Source organism: Pelophylax lessonae, assembly GCF_965119305.1.
Source record: "Pelophylax lessonae genome assembly, chromosome: 11".
NCBI lineage: Eukaryota > Metazoa > Chordata > Amphibia > Anura > Ranidae > Pelophylax > Pelophylax lessonae.
The window spans coordinates 209,232,497-209,255,763 of record NC_138778.1 but is presented as its reverse complement, the minus strand read 5'-3'; the positions used below and the strand labels follow the sequence as shown (position 1 = coordinate 209,255,763).

General features: G+C 43.8%; 1 protein-coding gene across 1 annotated transcript in view; it reads right to left on the bottom strand.

Annotated features, from left to right (window-relative positions):
• HELZ2 (helicase with zinc finger 2) overlaps positions 1-23,267 on the bottom strand; it is an 82,685-nt gene that overhangs the window by 23,767 nt on the left and 35,651 nt on the right. The window contains exons 8-12 of the mRNA XM_082271525.1: positions 16,247-16,322; positions 10,345-13,738; positions 9,163-9,248; positions 5,558-5,689; positions 2,610-2,780 (exon numbers count right to left, since the gene is read on the bottom strand). Of these exons, the coding sequence (XP_082127651.1) occupies positions 2,610-2,780; positions 5,558-5,689; positions 9,163-9,248; positions 10,345-13,738; positions 16,247-16,322 (3,859 nt within the window). The remainder of the gene's footprint in view (positions 1-2,609; positions 2,781-5,557; positions 5,690-9,162; positions 9,249-10,344; positions 13,739-16,246; positions 16,323-23,267) is intronic.

Sequence of the window (23,267 nt, the reverse complement as noted above, 5' to 3'; positions counted from 1 at the left end):
GTCAAGTACAAATGCTTTTAAATATTTTTATTTTACTGTTTTCTTTTTATCAATTTTACACTTACAAAGTGAACGAACCAAAAAGAAAAATCTTCATCAAATGATTACAATGACTCTTTAAATCCCCCGCTCCATCGCGGTTCAGTTTTTGCAGTCCCGGTATATTGCGGTTTGTTCTGTAATGTTATTTTACTATATAAATCATTAAAAGTTAAATATTTTTGCGTTTTCCATAGCTTTTGCTCTGTCTCTCAGTATCTTTTATGTGTTTAAATGAGTTTCTATTGTTTTAAAAGTGTGTTCGAAGACCTTAAAATGCTTTTAAAAGTACAGTGACAGTAAAAAAAACATGCCTACAATGCATTTTAATAGGGTTTTTCTATTTCTCGGATTTTCACTTTTCGCGGCTGGGTTCCGGAACGTAACCCCCGCAATGGGGGGGGGGGGGGGGTTTGCTGTATTTTGAAATGGTACACTAAAAACAAACACAGTCTTTGATTATAACAATATGTTAAGGCTGCATTCACATGTCAGCGTTTGGATCGCGGGCAGAACCGCCGCGGTTCCGCCCGCGATCCGGAGATTATTGCAAATCGCAGGACGCCTAGCGTTGCCCGTTGATTTGCAATAGCCCCCCAAACGCCGAGCGATGTTGCCGCGATTTCCGCCTGCCGAATCGCGGCAACATCGCGCAAACAAAATCGCGGGACGCAATACGCTCCAAAGAAGCTCTTGTACTTCTTTGGAGCGTATTGCGTCCCGCGATTTTGTTTGCGCGATGTTGCCGCGATTCGGCAGGCGGAAATCGCGGCAACATCGCTCAGCGTTTGGGGGGCTATTGCAAATCAACGGGCAACGCTAGGCGTCCTGCGATTTGCAATAATCTCCGGATCGCGGGCGGAACCGCGGCGGTTCTGCCCGCGATCCAAACGCTGACATGTGAATGCAGCCTTACAGTTCGAATTCAAACAGAATTTGATTTGAATTTCACTTTGAATTTCGGAAATTCAGACTAATTTCTTTAGTTATTCAGAGAATTCGGTAAAATTCATCACTGGTCCCCCCCAAATTCGTCTGTACTGTAATTCAGGGACTCGGATATCTCCAAGTAATTAAATATTTGTTTGAATAATTATACGGAGCGAAATGAACCGCACATGTCTAATTTACACAATCTCCTGTACAGATAAGCACAAAGGTTGGAGCACGTCTGACACAATGGGGTTGATTTACTAAAACCAGAGAATGCAAAGTCTGGTGCAACTCGAGCGTGCAAAGCTTAAAGCGGTTGTAAACCCTAAAAAAAAAAAACCTGCAAGACAAAGGCATAATGAGCTAGTATGCATCGCATACTAGCCCATTATGTGTAACTTACCTTAGAACGAAGCCCCGACACGGACCTCCGGACATCGCTGCGGGCGCTGCCATGATCCCTCGCCGTCTCTTCCGGGTTTGGTGGCTCCGGCACGGTGATTGGCCGGAAGAGACGGCTCCGGCGCGATGATTGGCCGGAGCCGCGATGACGTCACTCCCGCGCATGCGCGCGGGAGTGATTTTCCGGCAAGCTCCCGGCAAACAAAATTTAAGGTCCCCCCGGACCTTCAGAGCGCATGCGCCGCTCACGCGAGCGGCTGCATGCACTGCAAATATCTCCAAAACCATGCCGGTTTAGGAGATATTATTTGTACCTACAGGTAAGCCTTATTATAGGCTTACCTGTAGGTAAAAGTGTCAAAAAGCGGGATACTACCGCTTTAATGGAACAAGCTGACCATTTTGTCTTGCAGCCTAAAGACCCAAACCTCAAGTTCTACATTAGAGAAAATACAGCTTCCTTTATAAATTCCTCTGGGGAACACACACAAAACCTTATTCACACGTGAGCGTATAGTTTTCAGGTGTTTTTTAGGCGTTTTTCTGGGCGTTTTTTCTGGCGTTTTTATGGCCCCTTTAACACATTTTTTTCAGGCGGATCTGAACGGATGCCCCATGCATCTCTATGGGGCAGCGGATTTCAGCGGAGACATTTCCGCTGACATCTGATCCGATCCTGTCCGCCAAATTCGGACGGATGGAAACCCTATTTTCCATCCGTCTGGCGGATCAGGTCGGCTGAAAACGGACAGACGGTCCGTTCTCATCCGATTCCCTCATAGGGCACAGCGGTGATCTGACAGCTCCATCTCAGCACACAGAGTGGAGACGGAGCTGTCATCCGCCTGCTCAGAGGGGATCGGCGGATCGATCCCCACGCTAAGCAAAATGGCTCCATCGACAGAACGGAGCCATGTGAAAGGGGTCTTAGGCTTTTTTTAGGCGTTTATTGCAGGTGTTTGGAAGCAGGCATTGACATCTAACAAAAACGCCTGTAATCTGCCAAAAAAAAAGCTCTTGTACTTTTTTGAGCTTCAGGCGTTTTGCTTCAGGCGACAAAATGCTCAAATGTGAACAGGGGCCATTAAAATGAATGGGATTTTGCTTGTTGGGCGTTTTGAGACTTGAGGGTTTTACGAGCTGAAAAACGCTAAGGTGTGAACAGGGCCTAAAGGTAAAAAAGAAGAGTCTCTATGTGATTTTTTACATAGGAACTCTCCAAAGTCATGTCTTACCGCTTACAACATCCACCGACTTGTTTGATGGACCACAGTACATGAGGACTCGCCGGCCATTCACCTCTTCCTCCTCGGCTTCATTGTCATTGTCAGTGGATAACTCTGTACACTGGTTTATGTGATGGAACCAGTAAGCCAGATGAACACCAACCACGGTTTTACCAGTGCCTGATGAGAAAAAATGTCCGTTAGCTAAGTGATGGAAACGTTCCTGTTTCCCATGGGATAAAACTGGGGCTTTGCTAGCAGCAATCTACAGCCTTGTGTGCTTGAACTGATTTTCCTTTGCTGTTCTCTCCCTGCAGAAAATTTTTGAATATAGACCCAGACAATAAAAATATTTTTGTACTCACTGTGAAACCCTTTTCTTGGAGTCATTGAGGGACTCAGGAAGTCTTTACCTTCAGGTTATGCTACCCAGCAATACTAACAAACTTTCAGGTTCAGAAAACTTAGGTTTGGACCAAACTCAGGCTCATCACTACCCACATGAAACCCAGTGCCTGAAGGGCCCTTCCAAGCTAGGGATGGCGTCACTTGGCACAGTAAAACATGATGTCACCCCTCCGCGGTAAAACATGGTGTCACCTTCCAAACCCTCCTGCACATTAAAGCATGGTGTAACCCCCCCCCCCCCCCCCGCAGTAAAACACGTTGTCCTTATCCTTCCCCGCCCCTTCTCAGAGAACATATTTTTTTAAGCTTGGGCACAGACACCATTGAATATTTAAAGTATCTCACAAAAGTGAGTACACCCCTCACATTTTAGTAAATATTTTAATATATCTTTTAATGTGACAACACTGAAGAAATGACACTTTGCTACAATGTAAAGCAGTGAGTGTACAGCTTGTATAACAGTGTAAATTTGCTGTCCCCTCAAAATAACTCAACACACAGCCATTAATGTCTAAACCGCTGGCAACAAAAGTGAATACACCCCTAAGTGAAAATGTCCAAATTGGGCCCAATAAGCCATTTTCCCTCCCCGGTGTCATGTGACTTATTAGTGTTACAAGGTCTCAGGTGTGAATGGGGATCAGGTGTGGTAAAATTGGTGTTATCGCTCTCACTCTCTCATACTGGTCACTGGAAGTTCAACATGGCACCTCATGGCAAAGAACTCTCTGAGGATCTGAAAAAAAATAATTTTTGCTCTACATAAAGATGGCCTAGGCTATAAGAAGATTGCCAAGACCCTGAAACTGAGCTGCAGCACGGTGGCCAAGACCATACAGCGGTTTAACAGGACAGGTTCCACTCAGAACAGGCCTCGCCATGGTCGACCAAAGAAGTTGAGTGCACATGCGCAGCATCATATCCAGAGGTTGTCTTTGGGAAATAGACGTATGAGTGCTGCCAGCATTGCTGCAGAGGTTGAAGGGGTGGGGGGTCAGCCTGTCAGTGCTCAGACCATACGCCGGACACTGCATCAAATTGGTCTGTATGGCTGTCGTCCCAGAAGGAAGTCTCTTCTAAAGATAATGCACAAGAAAGCCCGCAAACAGTTTGCTGAAGACAAACAGACTAAGGACATGGAGTACTGGAACCATGTCCTGTGGTCTGAGACCAAGATAAACCTATTTGGTTCAGCTAATGTCAAGCGTGTGTGGCGGCAACCAGGTGAGGAGTACAAAGACAAGTTTGTCTTGTCTACAGTCAAGCATGGTGGTGGGAGTGTCATGGTCTGGGGCTGCATAAGTGCTGCCCGCACTGTGGAGCTACAGTTCATTGAGGGAACCATGAATGCCAACATGTACTGTGACATACTGAAGCAGAGCATGATCCCCTCCCTTCGGAGATTTGGCAGCAGGGCAGTATTACAACATGATAACGACCCCAAACACACCTCCAAGATGACCACGGCCTTGCTAAAGAAGCTGAGGGTAAAGGTGATGGACTGGCCAAGCATGTCTTCAGACCTAAACCCTATTGAATATCTGTGGGGCATCCTCAAATCGAAGGTGGAGGAGCGCAAGGTCTCTAACATCCATCATCTCCGTGATGTCATCCTGGAGGAGTGGAAGAGGACTCCAGTGGCAACCTGTGAAGCTCTGGTGAACTCCATGCCTAATAGGGTAAAGGCAGTGCAGGAAAATAATGGTGGGCACTCAAAATATTTACACTTTGGGCCCAATTTGGACATTTTCACTTAGGGGTGTACTCACTTTTGTTGCCAGCGGTTTAGACATTAAAGAGGTTGTAAACCCATTTTGTTTACATTTACCTATAGGTAAGCCTACATTAAGGCTTACCTATAGGTGCTATAAATATCTCCTAAACTTGCACCGTTTAGGAGATATTTACAGTGCATGCAGCCGATGACGTCACCAGCGCATGCGCTCTGAAGGAACGGCCACCCGTGCCGTTCCTTCAGATCCCAGTGCCATGAACTGCGGCTCCCGCGTGCATGCGTGGGAGTGATGTAATCGCACCCAGGGCCAATCAGATGGCCGGAGGACGAGATCCAGGAAGCAGGACGGCCGGACATGTCGGCCGTTCTGACGGCACTGAGGGGGCTTCGTTTTTAGGTAAGTACTTCATAATGAGCTATGATGCATACTAGCTCATTATGCCTTTGTCTTTACAGGTTTTTTTTTTCACATTTTTTTAAACGGGTTTACTTCCTCTTGAATGGCTGTGTACTGAGTTATTTTGAGGGGATAGCAAATTTACACTGTTATACAAGCTGTACACTCACTACTTTACATTGTAGCAAAGTGTCATTTCTTCAGTGTTGTCACATGAAAAGATAGAATAAAATATTTACAAAAATGTGAGGGGTGTACTCACTTTTGTGAGATACTGTGTATATATATATATAAATATATATATATATATATATATATATACAGTATATATACATGCACACAAACACAATCTAGGGGGATATATATATATATATCTAGGGGGTCCAGTATATATACATGCACACAAACACTTACCAGGGGGTCCTTGGATAAGGGTGAAGGGCTGAGTCAAGGCTTTGCGCACGGCTTCTGTCTGACTGGTATTGAGCGGACGGGGTCTCTCTGGGATGGTAAATGACCGCTGAGTTTTAAACGTTTTGTTCATGTCTGTAAGGAAAAACAGAGAAATTGTAAAGAGAAACATAAACATGGATCTATATTCCGATACTGACAAAACAACAAAGGAAGTGGAAAGTCATTGGATCAACAGATAATAATACTATGTTATGGGGGAACCCAGAATGACATAAACTGCTGTAATAAAATTAGTGATAGACTGCATCATATATGTCGTTTGAACTTTGCCTACAGTTAAAAGCTACAGCCAGATCTGTTCTCACCAATCCAAGGCTAGAGGCGAGTGGTGCTGTAATTGTTCCAAGAAATCTGCTTTAAAAGTTGTTGAATGCTTTTTTTGCTGAACCTGACACTTTTCAGATAAGAGATTACTAGCTAAGAAAAGAAAATGCATCTTTAGGACCTCAATCATACCACTATTTTGTTCTGTATGCGTTCTGATCACAAATTCAGCTCCACCATGTTTTGAGTCCCACAGTATATCCCTAGGCTAATCTTTCCCATGTGTACATGTCAGCCTTGCCCTGATACCTGCCCTCAGGTACGGACGCTGGACAAGAAGGCCTGACAAGTAATCAGCATTCCAATTCATCCCGAAATTGTTCAATAGAGTTGGTGTCGAGGCTCTATGTAGACTACTTCTTTTTCTGATATCTGAGAGATCCTTATGTTGTTCTGATCCTTGTCCTAAATTATATCATTGATGATGATTATTTATACTGTCCTCTTCCAGATTCTACAATATAAAGCAGTACACCAGTCTTCCCCCCACCTTCATCTGGCTTGGCTTCAGCTATAGTGGCCTGTCCCCTCAAACACCTCTATCTTGCCCTGCTTGCTTTCCACAATTCCTAAAATGCTACCATCCAAATCAAAAGAATACATTATACGCACCACCAGCTTTGTGAAGAACATCAAACTTAGTTTAATAAATAAAAGGTTAAAACCACTCACAATGAGTGAAGCCTAGCAATTTACCTACCTGCTACGTCATAATATACTCCCAACATTCCCAAAGGAAGGTCTGCACACTCCTTAAAGCAGAATTCCGGGCACAAAAACATTTTTTCAATGAACATACCCCCGGGACAGTCAGGGCTAGTACATTCCACAATGGCTAGCCTCTGATCTGTCCCGGTTCGCACTTACCTGCAAGAAGAAATACTCACATTTTTTCCACAGCGTTGCCATCTCTGTTGTGGGCAACTGAAGCCAGCGCGATCCTCTTCTGCGTCCTCTTCCGCGTCTTCTTCTCCCAGAATGCGCCTTCACCGGCTCCTCTCGTCACTTCCGGCGTGGCGCCGCATTCCTACACAGCTTCTGGGCATGCCCAAAAGCTGTTTAGCAGGGAATGCGGCGTCGCACCGGAAGTGACGAGCGGGGCCGGTGCCGTCGCATTGATTCCTGGGAGCGATGACGTTCAGCTCTCAGGAATCATTGCAAACCGGAAGTGACGGCGCTGGCCATGGCCGCTGAGGGAGGAAGTGACGAAAGGTGAGTATTTCTTTCTACAATTACAAGGTAAGTAAAAAAAAAAAATAATCCTAACTATCCAATTCCTTTTCAGGTGAAGCAAAGCAAGCGGATGGGCACAAAATCGATTAGGTCGATTTTGTGCCCGGAACTCCGCTTTAAACTCCTCACAAAGAGCAACGCCACTGCTCATGCTGTGTGCATTGCAGGCTGATGCTTTTCTGGGACAATTCCTCTTTGAACAGATATTTTGGATATGAAAAACTTTTGGCGCTGCTCTAAGCAAGTGAACACTCTCCCCTTCCTTAGGTGTATGGAGTGCTGGTATGTAAATAACTTATCTAGTATTGTCAGTATTGCTACATCCCAGGCGAAACATGTAAAGGGAGGGGGGGGGGGGTAAGTAATGGTTTGTGTAGCAGAGCTGGCTGAGGCCGCTAAACATCTCTCTTTGATTAGGCACTGGGGCGACACGACTCTTTAATACTTCGGGGGGCGACTTGTGCATTCCCATGCACCACGACTTCACATAATGGAAGTCTATGCAAGTGGCTCCGAGGTCCCCCCGAAGTAGTACAGGACCCTTTTTCTAAGTCGGAGCGTCTTGTGTCGCTCCTATTAGAACGGGTCCTGTAGCGGTCAATGGACCACGAGGGAGCGCGAATTGTCAGGCTGACAAGTCGCGCTAGTGTGAATCGAGACTGAGAGAGCAGCGGTGTGTTTCGTTTGATAAACATAATGTTTTTTTTTTATTAATCAGACATAACATTACATGGGACAGTCTGTTTAGTAGTTGGTCATAGAAACAGAAATCAGGTTACTGTTGAGTTTGTTTGAGGATGCTTCTCAATCGAATGCCTTGGTAACAAGTACACAGCCTGTCCTCAAACAATGGGAACTGTTGACAGTTGGAACAGTCGGTTGTTGAGGTAAACAAGTTTATAACAAAATCCCAAATAAAAGCCAGCAGCAGGGAGATATAGAGAGGACTTATCATGCCTTAAACACCAAGGGCAGTCTGTAACCAGCCAGAAGATACCTAAAGACGCTTTCGCCTGATTTCCAGCAACAGCTTAAAGTGGAGTTCCAGCCTTTTCTGTGTTTATTAAAAGTCAGCAGCTACAAAAAGTGTAGCTGCTGACTTTTAATAAACACACACTCACCTGTCCCACAGTCCAGCGATGCGGCCGCCCGAAGCCTCGCTCTTCTCCCTCTCTGCTCTGCGGCGCCGGCATCACTGGTGTGGGCACCCGGCTGTGACAGTTTGCGGCTTCACATCCGGGTACGCACTGCGCATGCGCGAGTTGCGCTACGCGTCTTGATTGGCCGGCAATCTTCTGGGATCTCTGACATGTCCCAGAAGATTGCAGGGAGTGAGGGGGAGAGGAGAACTTCCGCTCAGGGCGCCACATCGCTCTGAGCGGAAGTGGGAGCGGGTACCTGTCAAAACTAGGTACCCGCTCCCCCCCCCCCCCCCAAAAAAATGACATGCCAAAATGTGGCATGTCAGGGGGTTAGAACTACCTTAAGCGGAAGTTCCACTTTTGGGTGGAACTCAACTTTAAGAAGCCTGAGTCCTCATGATCAATGGAGATCACAAACACACAGTAACCCGAGTTAAGTAACTTTTAAGCGTATTTCTACTGTTACAGACCATAGTTTCTGCTTATTTGCTAGGCATCTTGCTTAATATATCTGTCAGTCTTGTATTGTATTCCTAATATTGTAATAGTTTTGTATGTATAGCATTGTTGCATAGTAAAAGCACATTTATACACTGCAGAGGTCTCAGTTTCCTTGCTTATACCGAAAAGAAACCTTGCTAGATAGAGGCAAGTAAAACACTGGGATGCAGCAATACTGATATTACTAGATATACAAGTTCCTAGGCTCTATTTATTTGTGAGTAATTTTCACCTTTTATTTTATAAACTGAGTTTGATGTATTTAACAAGGCCAGTAAGCTTGTGATGTTTTTAGATCGTCATGTATTCCAGTCGGATTGTATGAGAGTACTCATAGTTACGCACCTACATCAGGAACCTGCTTTCCGAGCGCAATACTCTTTGTGAGTGCCGATGCTTTATTCAGGCCGTTAACAGCCCTTTCCTTCCGTCTGAGAAGAAAATCAGGACAAATAAATAAAAGAATGAACAGTGGAAACAGGACAGGTAGATAATCTAGAAATGAAATATAGTGACAAAGCAAGTCCAAATTAGGCAGGTCTTAGAACAAGATGTTTTACCAAGAGTAATAGGAAATGAAAGATCTACCAATCCTCATTTGTTGGTGTGCTAGGGCGTTGCACTGCCAATCCAATCCAATGTGCTGATACACGTGGACAGCTGCAGATTCTGTCAGCCTGCCATTGCTTAGTACAGGCTGAGCAGCCGCAGCTGTCCATAACCACCAGTCAGCTCAGCCTCAAGAATCAGCGGACTTCTGCTGCTGTCTGTGTCTGTCTGAGTTTATTAATCGGTGTTAAGGAGACTTAATGTATTAACAAAGCAGGTGCACAGAAATAGGTTGGCAAATGTGCTGAGACCTGACTTCACAGCTTCTATTGTGATCCTTGAGGATAAATTACTCCACAAAGTCTGCAGCTACAGAGGTCAGTAAAGGCTTGTGTTAAAGCTTCTAAATAATATGTACATATTCCTTAGCAGACAATTGTGTAAGTTCTGACTCAATCCAACACAGTTTACAATGTTAGGGCTGTGGAGGAATGGAGCAAAAGGGGGGGGGGGAGCGCTGAGAAGGTGAGTACTAAAAAGCTAGAATGAGTCTCTTTAACAAAGGTACATGCTACCTGTATGAGCAAGCCTCAACAACCAACTGCAAACTTAAGGGCCATACACACTATAAGATTTTCTGAAGACTTTTTCCTTCAGATTTACCTTTTCTATGTAGTGCAAGGGCCTGCCAGATTGCATACAAATTGAAAGTGTTTAGGTTTGACCTTATATTATATGGTTTTGGTAAATCTAAAGGAAAAAGTCTTCAGAAAATCTTATAGTGTGTATGGCCCATAAGTCCTGTATCCTAATGGGTCAAAACGAAGGAATCATTGTTAGAGTTTTTACGTCCTCGATACTGATATGAGACATATACACATACAGATTGAGGGTAAGGGAAGAGACATGAAATATAGTTGATATAATAAAAAGATAAAGAAGCAGATATACAGAAAGGTAGATAATCGTAATGCTTACATATCTGGCAACAGCTTAGGTATGATCTCCATGGTAAAGGGGTCTGTGGCCCTCAAAGCTATCTCAGGAACTTCGTGCATATTACACTGGTGTAACTGAAAGTCCACATCACCACCTTTCTCTTTAATGACGGAACTGGTATCTTCTGTTAGGCCATGGGCCACCCATGTGTAGCTCTGCAAATCAGAAAGGTTTTGTGTCTTTTCTGCTGGCAGCCCTTCCAATCGCACACACAGGTAGCAATTTTGGAAGTCCATCTCCAGATCACACTCTTTGATAATTAGAGGGGTCAATGTAAAGGTGCCTTTTAGTCCTACAGATTGTTTGGAACCTCCTTCTCGCCTCCAATTGACGGGCACATCTCTCAGTAGTATAGATGCCCCCTCCTTCACAGCACACTCTGCTGCTTCCATGGCACACAGTGGTAGCCACACATTTTGATATTCTTTTATATTGCGGTAGGTTTTATGAGGCGCTCGGTTTGCCAATTTGGAGAAGCACTCAATAGGCCGAGATGTATGCTCTAAACAGAGATGGATTCCTGGGGCCAGAGTGCAAAGCTGGGGACTTGGGCTTGGCAAACCCCGTTGAGTAACAGCGCAGAATTGGATAGGAAGAGATTGCCCAGCCCGTAGATTAATAGATATTTCCATATAATGCCCACATTTGCTGCGAATCACAATGCTCATCGGATCAGATTTCTCTCTACCATACTTTAAGGATGCTAACGCTTCTTCTGCTTCTCCTTGACTTATGGCTTTTATTGCTTCATGCCAGGCATTGGGGTTAAATGAGACTATGTCTTTCCTAGCTAGATTCCTCAGAGGTTCATCCTTGTAGTTATTGTAGGAGTACACACGACGTCTCCATATCAAAAGTAAGCCATTTTCAGTAGGTTCTGGCTGCTTCTCTGGCTGAAGATTGCAGTAATCCAGCTGCATTGGGCTGGAAAGAGAGTCTCCATCTAATGGAAAATTTGCCTTAAAACTTCGATTTCTCACATCAACTGTCATGACCACTGCAAGCTTTTGCTGTACTACTTTATGTAATGACAAAGCGAACTTCAGCGAATACGCTCTCTTTTCATATGATGATTCACGTTTAACTTTCTTGTTAAAGTCAAGGCATAGCAAGTCCATGTTCTTGGAAGTGATCTTGAAGGCTAAATCTGGGTTACCTGTGAGAATCCTTTGAAGCAATCTTTGCACCACAATGTCTATATACCGTCGGAGAGGTGATGAAGCCCACGTGTAGTCATCAACTTGAAGGGAGTAATGGCCATTGGCATTGGGGGTGCCAGAACGAGTGAAATAGGAGCGACCAAGCTGACTTCTAAATTCCCGAACTGCATAGCTCAGTTCTGGATGCAGGTCATCTGTGGAGATAAGGTCTGTAATTTTGGAATGGCTGGTAGCTAGATCCTGCAGCTGATTCCATACTGAAGCTAACATAGTAACTTTTTGCTCAGATGATGGCTTTGGTAATTCAGTTTCCGCCAACAGATGATGTGACAAATAAGCAGATAAAGGTAAAAGGTGTTCAAATTTTCTCCTCAACTCTTGGATTTTCTGAAGGCTTAGAGCATTCTGGCATCGTAGTGGTGTTAGATTCATAAATTCATCTGTGTTTGTCAAATAATCTGCCACCCAACTGTTGTACATGATCATGAGCTCCTCAATCATCATCCGGGCATCCCGGGATCCTGGCATACAGCCTTCGTCAGGCTGCTTGTAATTGGCCGCTTTCTCTAAGCGGAAGGCTCGGTGGATTTTTGCAAAGTGTTCTGCAATACAAAGACAACCCTCTACACTAACATATGTCCATGGCTTATCACGTTCATCTTCCAGAATGGAATTGGCTTCATCGTATGACAACTGACGGTTAGAGCGGATTACAGAGCGGCAAAAGTGACCACTCATAATTTCATTCGTTTTTTTCTCCACTAGTACAAAAAAGGAGATTGCCATCCGGTCACAATCTGGTTTCAAACTGCAAAGGTCAGAGCAAAGCTTGTGTGGCAGCATGTGTACTGGGGCATTCCCAGGGGAATAGAAGGTGACACCTCTCCTTTTTGCTTCACTGTCTAAGTCACCGCCTTGGGGAATTATAGCTGCAAGGTCTGTGATGTGAATGCCAATCTCATAGTATTCACCTTGCTCCCGCACAGAGATGGCATCATCTAAATCTTTGGCATTGGAAGGATCAACAGTGAAGGTTACAATTTCTCTGCAATCCTTTCTGTCATTTGTCTGTAGAATTCCTGGTAGATTATTGGCTTCTTCTAAAGCCTTTTTGGGATACTCATCACTATTTTCAAGCCCATATTCCAAGTCTAATATCTCTAGTCCCTTTTCCAAGGTCAAATTCTGTGGAAAAACTTTAGTTACAATCCCCAAAGGGTAGTAGAAACCCTCCCGCCATCGGACCACTTGTACCAGAAAAATAGTATTTCGTCTCATTTCCTGTGTTACCTTCTCAAACCTTAGAGTAGTTATATGACCATTCCGATATTCACGGATTGGAATAAAGTTTGGCTTTTCTTTAAATTTTGGACAGTAAATCTTAGTGACAGTTCGGTCAACAGGGACCATGATATTAGAGTCATAAGTATCCATGTAGCAAACAAACCTTCGAATTTCTTCACCCGCTTTCAGGACTCCAACAACTTTTCCTTTGTCTGGTTGGTCATTTAGAAACAACTCAACAACCACCTGATCACCACTAAATCCCATACCACAGTTCTCCCGTCCATGAATAACAATATGACGGGGTACATGGTCATCAAGGGTTATGGCATAGCCACGATCGAAATCTTCCTTGACCAACTGACATTTTTTGTATATGTTGGGTTGCATTTTCAAGTATTGTTCAAGTGTGTGTGTGGGAAAGCTTATGTATCTGTCTACATCCTTTTTGGTACTAACTGTTGGTCTCATTTCCAACATTCCTTCTGCAGACACAGTCACACATGCCTCATTTTTACTGTCTAGCAGTTCTTGGAGGATGGCATCTTCTGCATTGATATCCACATCGGTTGTCCATGAGTCACTGTCTTCCTCAGTATCTTCTTCTTCCTCCTCCTGTTGCCTCCAAGCTTGCAGGTCAGAAGCCATCTGCTTTATCCCCTCCACGCTGAGGTCTGGTGGATTGGCACTGCCTGACTCCATACACTCCCGCAAGTAGCTTCTCCAGATACGACTACAAGCTCCAAAAGAACATAAGGCCACTACATCTCCAACTACAATGACCTGGGCACGGGCACGTGTTAGAATGGTGTTTAGGATTCGTGGATCACAGAAAAAGTCCAGACTAAAAGTGGATGAGGTGGGAGGTTTCGTAGGGAGGCTGTCAAATGATCGCACAGTACTAAGAATGATGACAAAGAATTCTTGCCCTGCAAAGTAAATGATAAGAGGTAGACTTGTAAAGAAGAACCATCAAGACAGTAGTTACATTACATGTGATGAATTTGGCTAAAAGTGATGAATGTGGTCTATTTGGCTGTAAGACTTTAAACATAAGACTTTAAGCACATAAATATTGTGTTCTCCCGGCAGGGGGAAGCAGGGAGCTGTCTCGGCAGGGAGAACACAGTCATTATTGCAAGCCGAAAATCCGGAATGCTGGTTGTACCCAAGTCAATCAATGGATCGACTTGGGTACAATCAGCCTGTCCATAGATGGTTCGAACCTTGGTCAGTCCCTGCTGAACCGTCTGAATTTCAATCCATGTATGGCCAGCTTAAGTGCCATAAAGAATACAGTGCCTTGCGAAAGTATTCGGCCCCCTTGAACTTTTCGACCTTTTGCCACATTTCAGGCTTCAAACATAAAGATATAACTGTAATTTTTTGTGAAGAATCAACAACAAGTGGGACACAATCATGAAGTGGAACGAAATTTATTGGATATTTCAAACTTTTTTAACAAATAAAAAACTGAAAAATTGGGCGTGCAAAATTATTCAGCCCCTTCACTTTCAGTGCAGCAAACTCTCTCCAGAAGTTCAGTGAGGATCTCTGAATGATCCAATGTTGACCTAAATGACTAATGATGATAAATAGAATCCACCTGTGTGTAATTAAAGCCCCGTACACACGTAGCGATTGTCGGCCGTAAATATTTGGCCGCTGAACGATCAGCCGATTGTCGACTTGTTAGTATGATGCTTCCAACAACCGACAGCGACTTTTCGGCCAAGCAGAATCGGGTGTGCAGGCATTAAAATTTTTGTTGGCCAACACCAGAACGGCCGATTGTTCGCCATTCAGTACAGAATTCGGCCGACAAACAGCCGATTAGCAAGACTGGGCATGCTCAGAAAAGAAAAAACACACGGAAAGTTAACCATCACATGACATCACTTCTGCAGTCGGCTGTTGTTGGCCGACAAAATTCATGTGCAGTCTTTTGCAGTTTTCAGCCGACAGGACAGCACCGGACAAAAGACGGCCGATCGTTCGGCCGACATTCGGTACGTGTGTACGGGGCTTTAGTCTCCGTATAAATGCACCTGCACTGTGATAGTCTCAGAGGTCCGTTTAAAGCGCAGAGAGCATCATGAAGAACAAGGAACACACCAGGCAGGTCTGAGATACTGTTGTGGAGAAGTTTAAAGCCGGATTTGGATACAAAAAAGATTTCCCAAGCTTTAAACATCCCAAGGAGCACTGTGCAAGCGATAATATTGAAATGGAAGGAGTATCGGACCATTGCAAACCTACGAAGACCTGGCCCTCCCTCTAAACTTTCAGCTCATACAAGGAGAAGACTGATCAGAGATGCAGCCAAGAGGCCCATGATCACTCTGGATGAACTGCAGAGATCTACAGCTGAGGTGGGAGACTCTGTCCATAGGACAACAATCAGTCGTATACTGCACAAATCTGGCCTTTATGGAAGAGTGGCAAGAAGAAAGCCATTTCTTAAAGATATCCATAAAAAGTGTCGTTTAAAGTTTGCCACAAGCCACCTGGGAGACACCAAACATGTGGAAGAAGGTGCTCTGGTCAGATGAAACCAAAATCAAACTTTTTGGCAACAATGCAAAACGTTATGTTTGGCGTAAAAGCAACACAGCTCATCACCCTGAACACACCATCCCCACTGTCATACATGGTGGTGGCAGCATCATGGTTTGGGCCTGCTTTTCTTCAGCAGGGACAGGGAAGATGGTTAAAATTGATGGGAAGATGGATGGAGCCAAATACAGGACCATTCTGGAAGAAAACCTGATGGAGTCTGCAAAAGACCTGAGACTGGGACAGAGATTTGTCTTCCAACAAGACAATGATCAAAAACATAAAGCAAAATCTACAATGGAATGGTTCACAAATAAACATATCCAGGTGTTAGAATGGCCAAGTCAAAGTCCAGACCGGAATCCAATCGAGAATCTGTGGAAAGAACTGAAAACTGCTGTTCACAAACGCTCTCCATCCAACCTCAATGAGCTCGAGCTGTTTTGCAAGGAGGAATGGGCAAAAATTTCAGTCTCTCGATGTGCAAAACTGATAGAGACATACCCCAAGCGACTTACAGCTGTAATCGCAGCAAAAGGTGGCGCTACAAAGTATTAACTTAAGGGGGCTGAATAATTTTGCACGCCCAATTTTTCAGTTTTTTATTTGTTAAAAAATTTTGAAATATCCAATACATTTCGTTCCACTTCATGATTGTGTCCCACTTGTTGATTCTTCACAAAAAATTACAGTTTTATATCTTTATGTTTGAAGCCTGAAATGTGGCAAAAGTCGAAAAGTTCAAGGAGGCCGAATACTTTTGCAAGGCACTGTATCTACTTTAGGTAACAATACCTCCTTGGGGTTTACAATAAAACAGTTTGCATGCGGCATGAGGTCCTAGTAAAAATAAGTGCTAAAAAGGTGGTACTGGGGCTCACCAATGATGTTGTCATAGTTGGTCACAATGACATCAGACAGTCTTACTTTGCGTAGCTCTTGACGTATGAGTGCCACCTGCGGAGGATGAGAGGAGAGGTTTAACTATACACACATATATCCAGCTACAAAATTATTTTAGAAATCTTATAACTACCAACCTTTATCTCACCATCCTAAACTATGCCATTTTTCAATAAAACTATAAGTAGAACTGAAGGCAAAATGTTATTTATTTATTTTCATTTTGGTTAGAATAGGGATGGTTATAACCCTGTCAGTTTTTTTGCCATCTGTGTCCTATTGGGGAGGTTTCCCTTCACTTCCTGTCCCATAGCCAAACAGGAAGTCAGAGGAAATCCCTCCAAATGAGGAAAATCCTTTGTTGTCACCAAGATCACCCGAACTAGTGTACCCATTGGAAGATTTCCCCTTTATTCCTGTTCTGTTGACTACTCAAATCTTGAGATTTGTCTTTCACTTTTGGGGATAACAGTCACCTGTTACATCTCCAGGACCGGAACTGAGGAACAATTTTCTGACAGTGAAAAACAAAACCCCCAAAAAATAGGAGTCTTAACCCTTCCCATTTTTCTAAGACTAGAAAAAAAGTTTTGATTATACACCGATCAGTCATAACTTTATAACCAGTAACAGGTCAAATGAATACCATTGATTTTCTCATTACAATGGCATCAGAAAGTTGGTGGGATATACTAGGCAGAAAGTGAACATGTTGTCCCTGAAGTTGCTATATTGAAAGCTGACAAAAAATGGACATCACAAATTTTTGGTGCATTCGGCTTTGAGACGTACCACCTATTGTTGCTGACCAAGTACACCCCTTCATGGAAACAGTATTCCCTGATGGCAGTGGCCTCTTTCAGCAGGAAAATGCACACTGCCAAACTGCCAAAAAAATGGTTGAAGAATGGTCGGAGGAACACAACAACACGTTTAAGGTGTTGAATTGGCCTCCAAATTCTCCAGATCTCAATCCAATCCAGCATCTGTGGAATGTACTGGGAAAACAAGTCCGATCCCTGGAGGCCCCACCTTGCAATTTACAGGACTTAAAAGATCTGCTACTGATGGCTTGGTGCCAGATACCACAGCATACCTTCATGTCTAGTGGCATCCATGCCTTGACGGGTCAGGGCTGTTTTGCAAGAAAAATAGGAACCTACTCGATATTAGGTGGGTGGTGATAAAGTTATGGCTGATCAATGTGTATACACTTTAAAGGTGAATTCAGGGCAAGCAGCCATCGGTGATCACTTGCCAATGGAAGGATGGCTATGGAGAACATAGCATGGATACTCAAATGCTTGCATGTGTTATTCACTCACCAGCTGGACAAAGGAGAGATGCCTTGATGCCAAACCGGACGCACACCAAACAGGTAAGCGTTCTCTTAGGATTTTTTTAGGACCTTCTGAGGACCATTTTTTAATAATAAAATGTTTAATTTTTTTGTAAAATGACTAGAAATTACTATAAATTACTATATAATTAGATCCAGAGGTATATTATCAGCTTAGAATGAATTTAAATTGCATGTTTAATACTATTGAATAGGTTTTATATATTGATGATTTTGGTTTTATTTTTCAATTTTAATTTCTATTTTTAATATTTATATAATTAATCAGTAATATATGTATGCTTATATTATGTTATTAGAGTTGTCTGTATAAAATTAAATTTGTTATGCACTTATAATATATAAGGATGTTGGCAGAAGTATTCACAGTGCAATGGGACACAATGGGTTAATGTCGTTTGTGACTACCCATGCTATGTACCTCTTGGGAGCTTTAGCCATTCAATGTGATCAGTGACTGTGGGTACGATGTATCAGCATACAAATGGATAACAAGTTATGGAGGCTGGTTATTTAGGAGAGATTGCTTTGCCATGCAGCCATCCAGTGGTGTATTTTGGTTTTGTGCTGCCCTAGGCAAGACTAAAATTGGGCGCCCCCCTTCCCCATACTATGTAAACGTGCCCCACTACTTCCTTTTTAATGGATGCGACTCCCTCCAAAATTGAAGGACTCCAAGTCCCAGCATGAACTTCTGAGATCTCACGAGAGAGGGAGGGGGTGATAAGGGATGGGAGAGAGAGAGAGAGGGTATTGGGGGAGGGGGGATGAGAGAGAGAGGGGGGAGATGAGAGAGAGAGAGAGGGGGGGATGAGAGAGAGAGAGAGAGAGAGAGGGAGATGAGAGAGAGGGGGGGGTGAGAGAGAAAGAAAAAGAGGTGGGAGATGAGACAGGAGGGGTTGAGGGAGAGAGAGATGGGTGAGAGAGAGGGGGGTGGGAGAGAAAGAGAGAGGGGGGTGAGAGATGAGAGAGAAAGGAGGGGTGAAAGAAAGAAAAGGGGGGGTGGGAGAGAGAGAGAGGGGGGATGAGTGAGTCAGAGAGAGAGAGGAGGGGGGTGAGAGAGAGGTGGGAGAGGTGTCTCTAGCAACCAGTGGCCAAAAGAGTCTCAGGTGGAGGGGGGGGGGGTGGCTTTTTGCTGCCCCCCTGCAAAGTGCCGCCCTAGGCCTGGGCCTTGTTGGCCTAGGCCAAAATACAGCACTGCAGCCATCCCCTGTGATGAAGTCGGAATGACGAAATGCGTCAAGGTGTGGCTAAACAGCAACTGGAAGTGACATCAGAAGCCGATCCAGAAGTGACACACCTGATTTGACATGGTGGAGAACCGGGTGAGGCACTGATGCCTGGGAGTTATTGGATGTACTTTCTTTTATATGCTTGTTAGTAGGTTTTATCAATTTTAAATAAAGTGTTTATGCAGTATCATGCTATAGAAGTTCCCTCTTTCTCTTTATTATATGGTTGTAGAGTGATATACTGTAAGGCATGGGTGTCCAACCTTTTGGCTTCTCTGGGTCACATTGAGTGCAGAGAAATTTTCTCAGGCCTCATATATACTATAGTTAAGGTATATAAGTAATAAAATGCCGCAGCGCCCTTCCCGCGTGGCCGCACCCCCCCCCCCCCCCCTCTTTAATTTAACACAACTAGAGGATGATCAAATTAAATGGAATCAGTATACGGAGGTTTATTCTTCTATTAAAGGAACACTCTAACCACCATGACCACTTCAGTGATTTGAAGTGGTCATGGTGGTAGGAGTCAGGAACACTGCACATGCTCACCTCCCCCCCCCCCCTCCGAGGCAGCCTCTGCCTACCATTAGTTGGAAGCCACTGTGGCCGTGCCCCCAACCTAACCTCCTCCCAGCAACAAAAAAAATTGTCAGGGGGCAGTGGCCCGCATTGCCTGGGGTTCCGGGCCGCATGTGGCCCCCGGGCCGCAGGTTGGACATGCCTGCTCTAAGGAGAAGAAGCAGTTGGAGATTTATGCATCTAAAAAGGGTGCGTGATTCCACATTGATAAAAGTGCTGCAAGCCAATCATTGTTATGAGAGCCATGTTGAATTGGTGAATGCCTGAGTAGAAAGGTGTGGATGAGCACAGTACCTTAACCACTTTGCCACCGGAGGATTTTCCTGCTAAAAGACCAGGGGGTTTTTTGCGATTTTTTACTGCGTGACTTTAACGGACAATTGCGCGGTCGTGCGACGCTGTACCTAAACGAATTTCACGTCCTTTTTTTCCCACAAACAGAGCTTTCTTTTGGTGGTATTTGATCACCTGTGCGATTTTTTGATCATGCGCTATAAACAAAAAAAGAGCGTAATTTTTGCAAAAACAACAATATTTTTCACTTTTTTTTATATGAAATTCCCCCCCAAAAAAATGTAAAAATCAAAATTTTTTAACATTTTCGGCCAATTTGTTTTACGCTACCTATGTTTGGTAAAAAAAAATCGCAAAAAGCGTATTTTGATTGGTTTGCGCAAAAGTTATCGCGTTTACTAACAAAGGGAAAGATTTTTGTCATTTTTGGTGTTTTTTTTTTTAACGAGTAATGTCGGCGATCTGCGATTTTTTTGCGGTACTGCGACATTGCGGCGGACAGATCGGACCCTTGACTGACATTTTTGACACTTTTGGGGGTACCAGTGACATTACTGCAGTAATCAGTGCTATATATATGCACTGTTACTGCAAAAATGACACTGGCAGGGAAGGGGTTAACAGTATTGGACAGGGAGGGGTTAAGTGTGTCCTAGGGGCGTGATTCTAACTGTGCAGGGACAGGTCTACTAGTGTAAAAACAAAGATCAACAGTTCTACATAGTAGAACTGTCTGATCTTCACTTTTACACAGGGAGAACTGACAGGCGGCTTGTTTACATAAGCCGCTCTGTCTTTCTCCCGCTGTACCGGCGATCGTAGTGTGATCGGCGGACATCGGGTCCGCCAGTCACACTCCCGCACTCCTCCGTGAACGAGCCGAGACGGGCGCACGCCGAGGCGGGCGCGCGCCCGCCCGCTATTGGCTCTAGAAGGAGTGACAGGCGAGCGACGTAGACCTACGTCACTCTGCCTGGCCGGGGCCGACTGCCGCAGTAAATATACTGTGCGCAGTCGGCAACCAGTTAACTATGAAGAGCGTCTGCAATCGCTCGATTTATTCTCCCTGGAGAAGCGACGTCTGAGGGGGGACATGATAGCAATTTATAAATATCTTAATGGGGATCCCAGAAAAAAAGCTGTTCATTCGAAGGGATTGCATGAGGACTCGAGGACATACAATGCGATTAGAGGAGAAGCGTTTTAACCTCAGGCTTACTGTTAGGGCTACAAGATTGTGGAATTCTCTACCAGAAGAGGTGGTTTCTGCGGGTAGTATGGTGGCTTTCAAAAGACCCTTAGACTTACATCTCAAGGATCAGAACATTCAGGGGTATGTGAGATGATTACAGCCACACACACCTACACAGGTTGAACTGGATGGACTATTGTCTTTATTCAACCTCACCTACTTTGTAACTATGTAACTATGTATACACGTGGTGATCCAAGATGTCACTTGGTGGAGGAGTAGGAGATTAAATAAGTCAACAGTATGGACAGTATTTATGGATATTATTTATGAACTTTAATTTCTTTATTGATAACATCATATCACATTTGAAGACACTAGATATGGGAATTTTTTTTTAATCTTTTATGGTGGTGGCAGATGATCTGAGTTTGTATGTTATATTATATTTTATATATTTTTTCAGGGCTATCTTTGTGCCACAGAGTTTATTTGTTTGTGTATTTTACATTGTATAATACTGTATATAAAATCAAAGAGATGTATTAATCTGTGTCTTTTTTTATTAAAACACAAAAAAGGTTCAGGCGCTATTCCTAGGCACAATGTTCCTGTGATGTCCTGACCCAAAGGTTGCAAGACTGATATGACAGTATATAGACTGCACCGCTGATCGCCTAATCCTTAACACGGGATGGTGTATGGAAAGGTTCAACAGAAAAAAAGGATGGCGCTCTGGCGTGCATGAATAAGAGTAAAACACCCCAAAAAGAGTTCACATATATAGTCTTAAAAATTTATTATACACATCCAAGGTAAATTAAAACAATTGTCATACTTTCCAGCCGAACCTTGAAGCCTCTGTATCTCCTTAGCGTGCTGTGAGAATCCCTGGTGAAAGTCATGGGACACAAGCACCTCAAAATCCCAAACGAGAAGAGAAGAGGGCACTCTCTGGTGGAAAAAGCCGGTCCCCAATAGCGAAGGCTCGCACGGTCCAGTGTGCGGCCGCTTCCTGAGACCGGGGCCAATGTGTTAGACTCCCGCTGTGTCCGCCGTAAACACTGGAAGTCGCACTCAGATGACGTCACCAAAGGGGGACGGAAGTCACCCGCGGAGACGAACAAGAAGCCGGGCGGGACGGAGAAAGTAATGCACTCGCTTCTATGGAACCACCTGTTGCCACAACTACATGTTTCGCTACTGTGTAGCTTTATCAATTTCCCAGGGATTCTCACAGCACGCTAAGGAGATACAGAGGCTTCAAGGTTCGGCTGGAAAGTGTGACAATTGTTTTAATTTACCTTGGATGTGCATAATACATTTTTAAGACTATATATGTGAACTCTTTTTGGGGTGTTTTACTCTTATTCATGCACGCCAGAGCGCCATCCTTTTTTTCTGTTGTGTCTTTTTTTATGTGTCTGAAGCTTAGCTTTAACACCTCACTATAAGACTGGTGTTCATATCAACTGAACACATGGACCATGAACAATAGTTAGGTGGTTTACAAATGGTTTATCAATAAGTCATTGTGCACTACAGTGATAATGCCCAAGTAGGAGGGCGAAACGCGTCGACGTATTTCCGGTACGGCGCTTTGACTACGTCACTCCCGGTTACGCTTCCTGGTTTGCCGTGGAATGCACGCCGATAGCGGCGTTCCCAGAACCATTTACAGCTGTTCCCTGCTTCTAATATTACCACGTTTGTGAGTATATTTTTTTGCCTAATATTATTAAACTTTTTAAAACGGGCTTCACTATTTCTGGTATCTCTTTGGCATTATTTCATTGGAGCCAATCAGGACCACCATATCATAAGGATATCCATATAGCCCCCCTTTTTATACCAAGGAGAAGATCTGGTGTACAAACTATCTACTCATACATAGGCTCTCTTGACCCTTATTAGGGTCCATTCGTTCTGGTGAGTAAGGTTCCTGGAGGGGCACAAGTCACCTGGCACAAAGAGCACGAACGATTCTATGTTTGCACTGGAGCACCTTTTTGCACTTTATTGACTTTTTATTTATTTGAACACTGTAGTGCACAATGACTTATTGATGAACTCTTTTACAATTTATTGGACAAAATTTTTAATATTTTTTGGAGAGGATATATGCACTTTATTTTTTAACTTTTTATTACATGGTTGATTTATCATGATCTTATGCAAGCGCTGTGTTATTTTGTTTTAATATGTTTTCTGAGTTTTTTACTTAGTGAGCAGCAGCTGCAACATTTATTGATTTATTTATTATTACACTATACAGTAAAACCTTGGATTGCAAGCATAATTCGTTCTGGAAACATGCTTGTAATCCAAAGCACTCTTATATC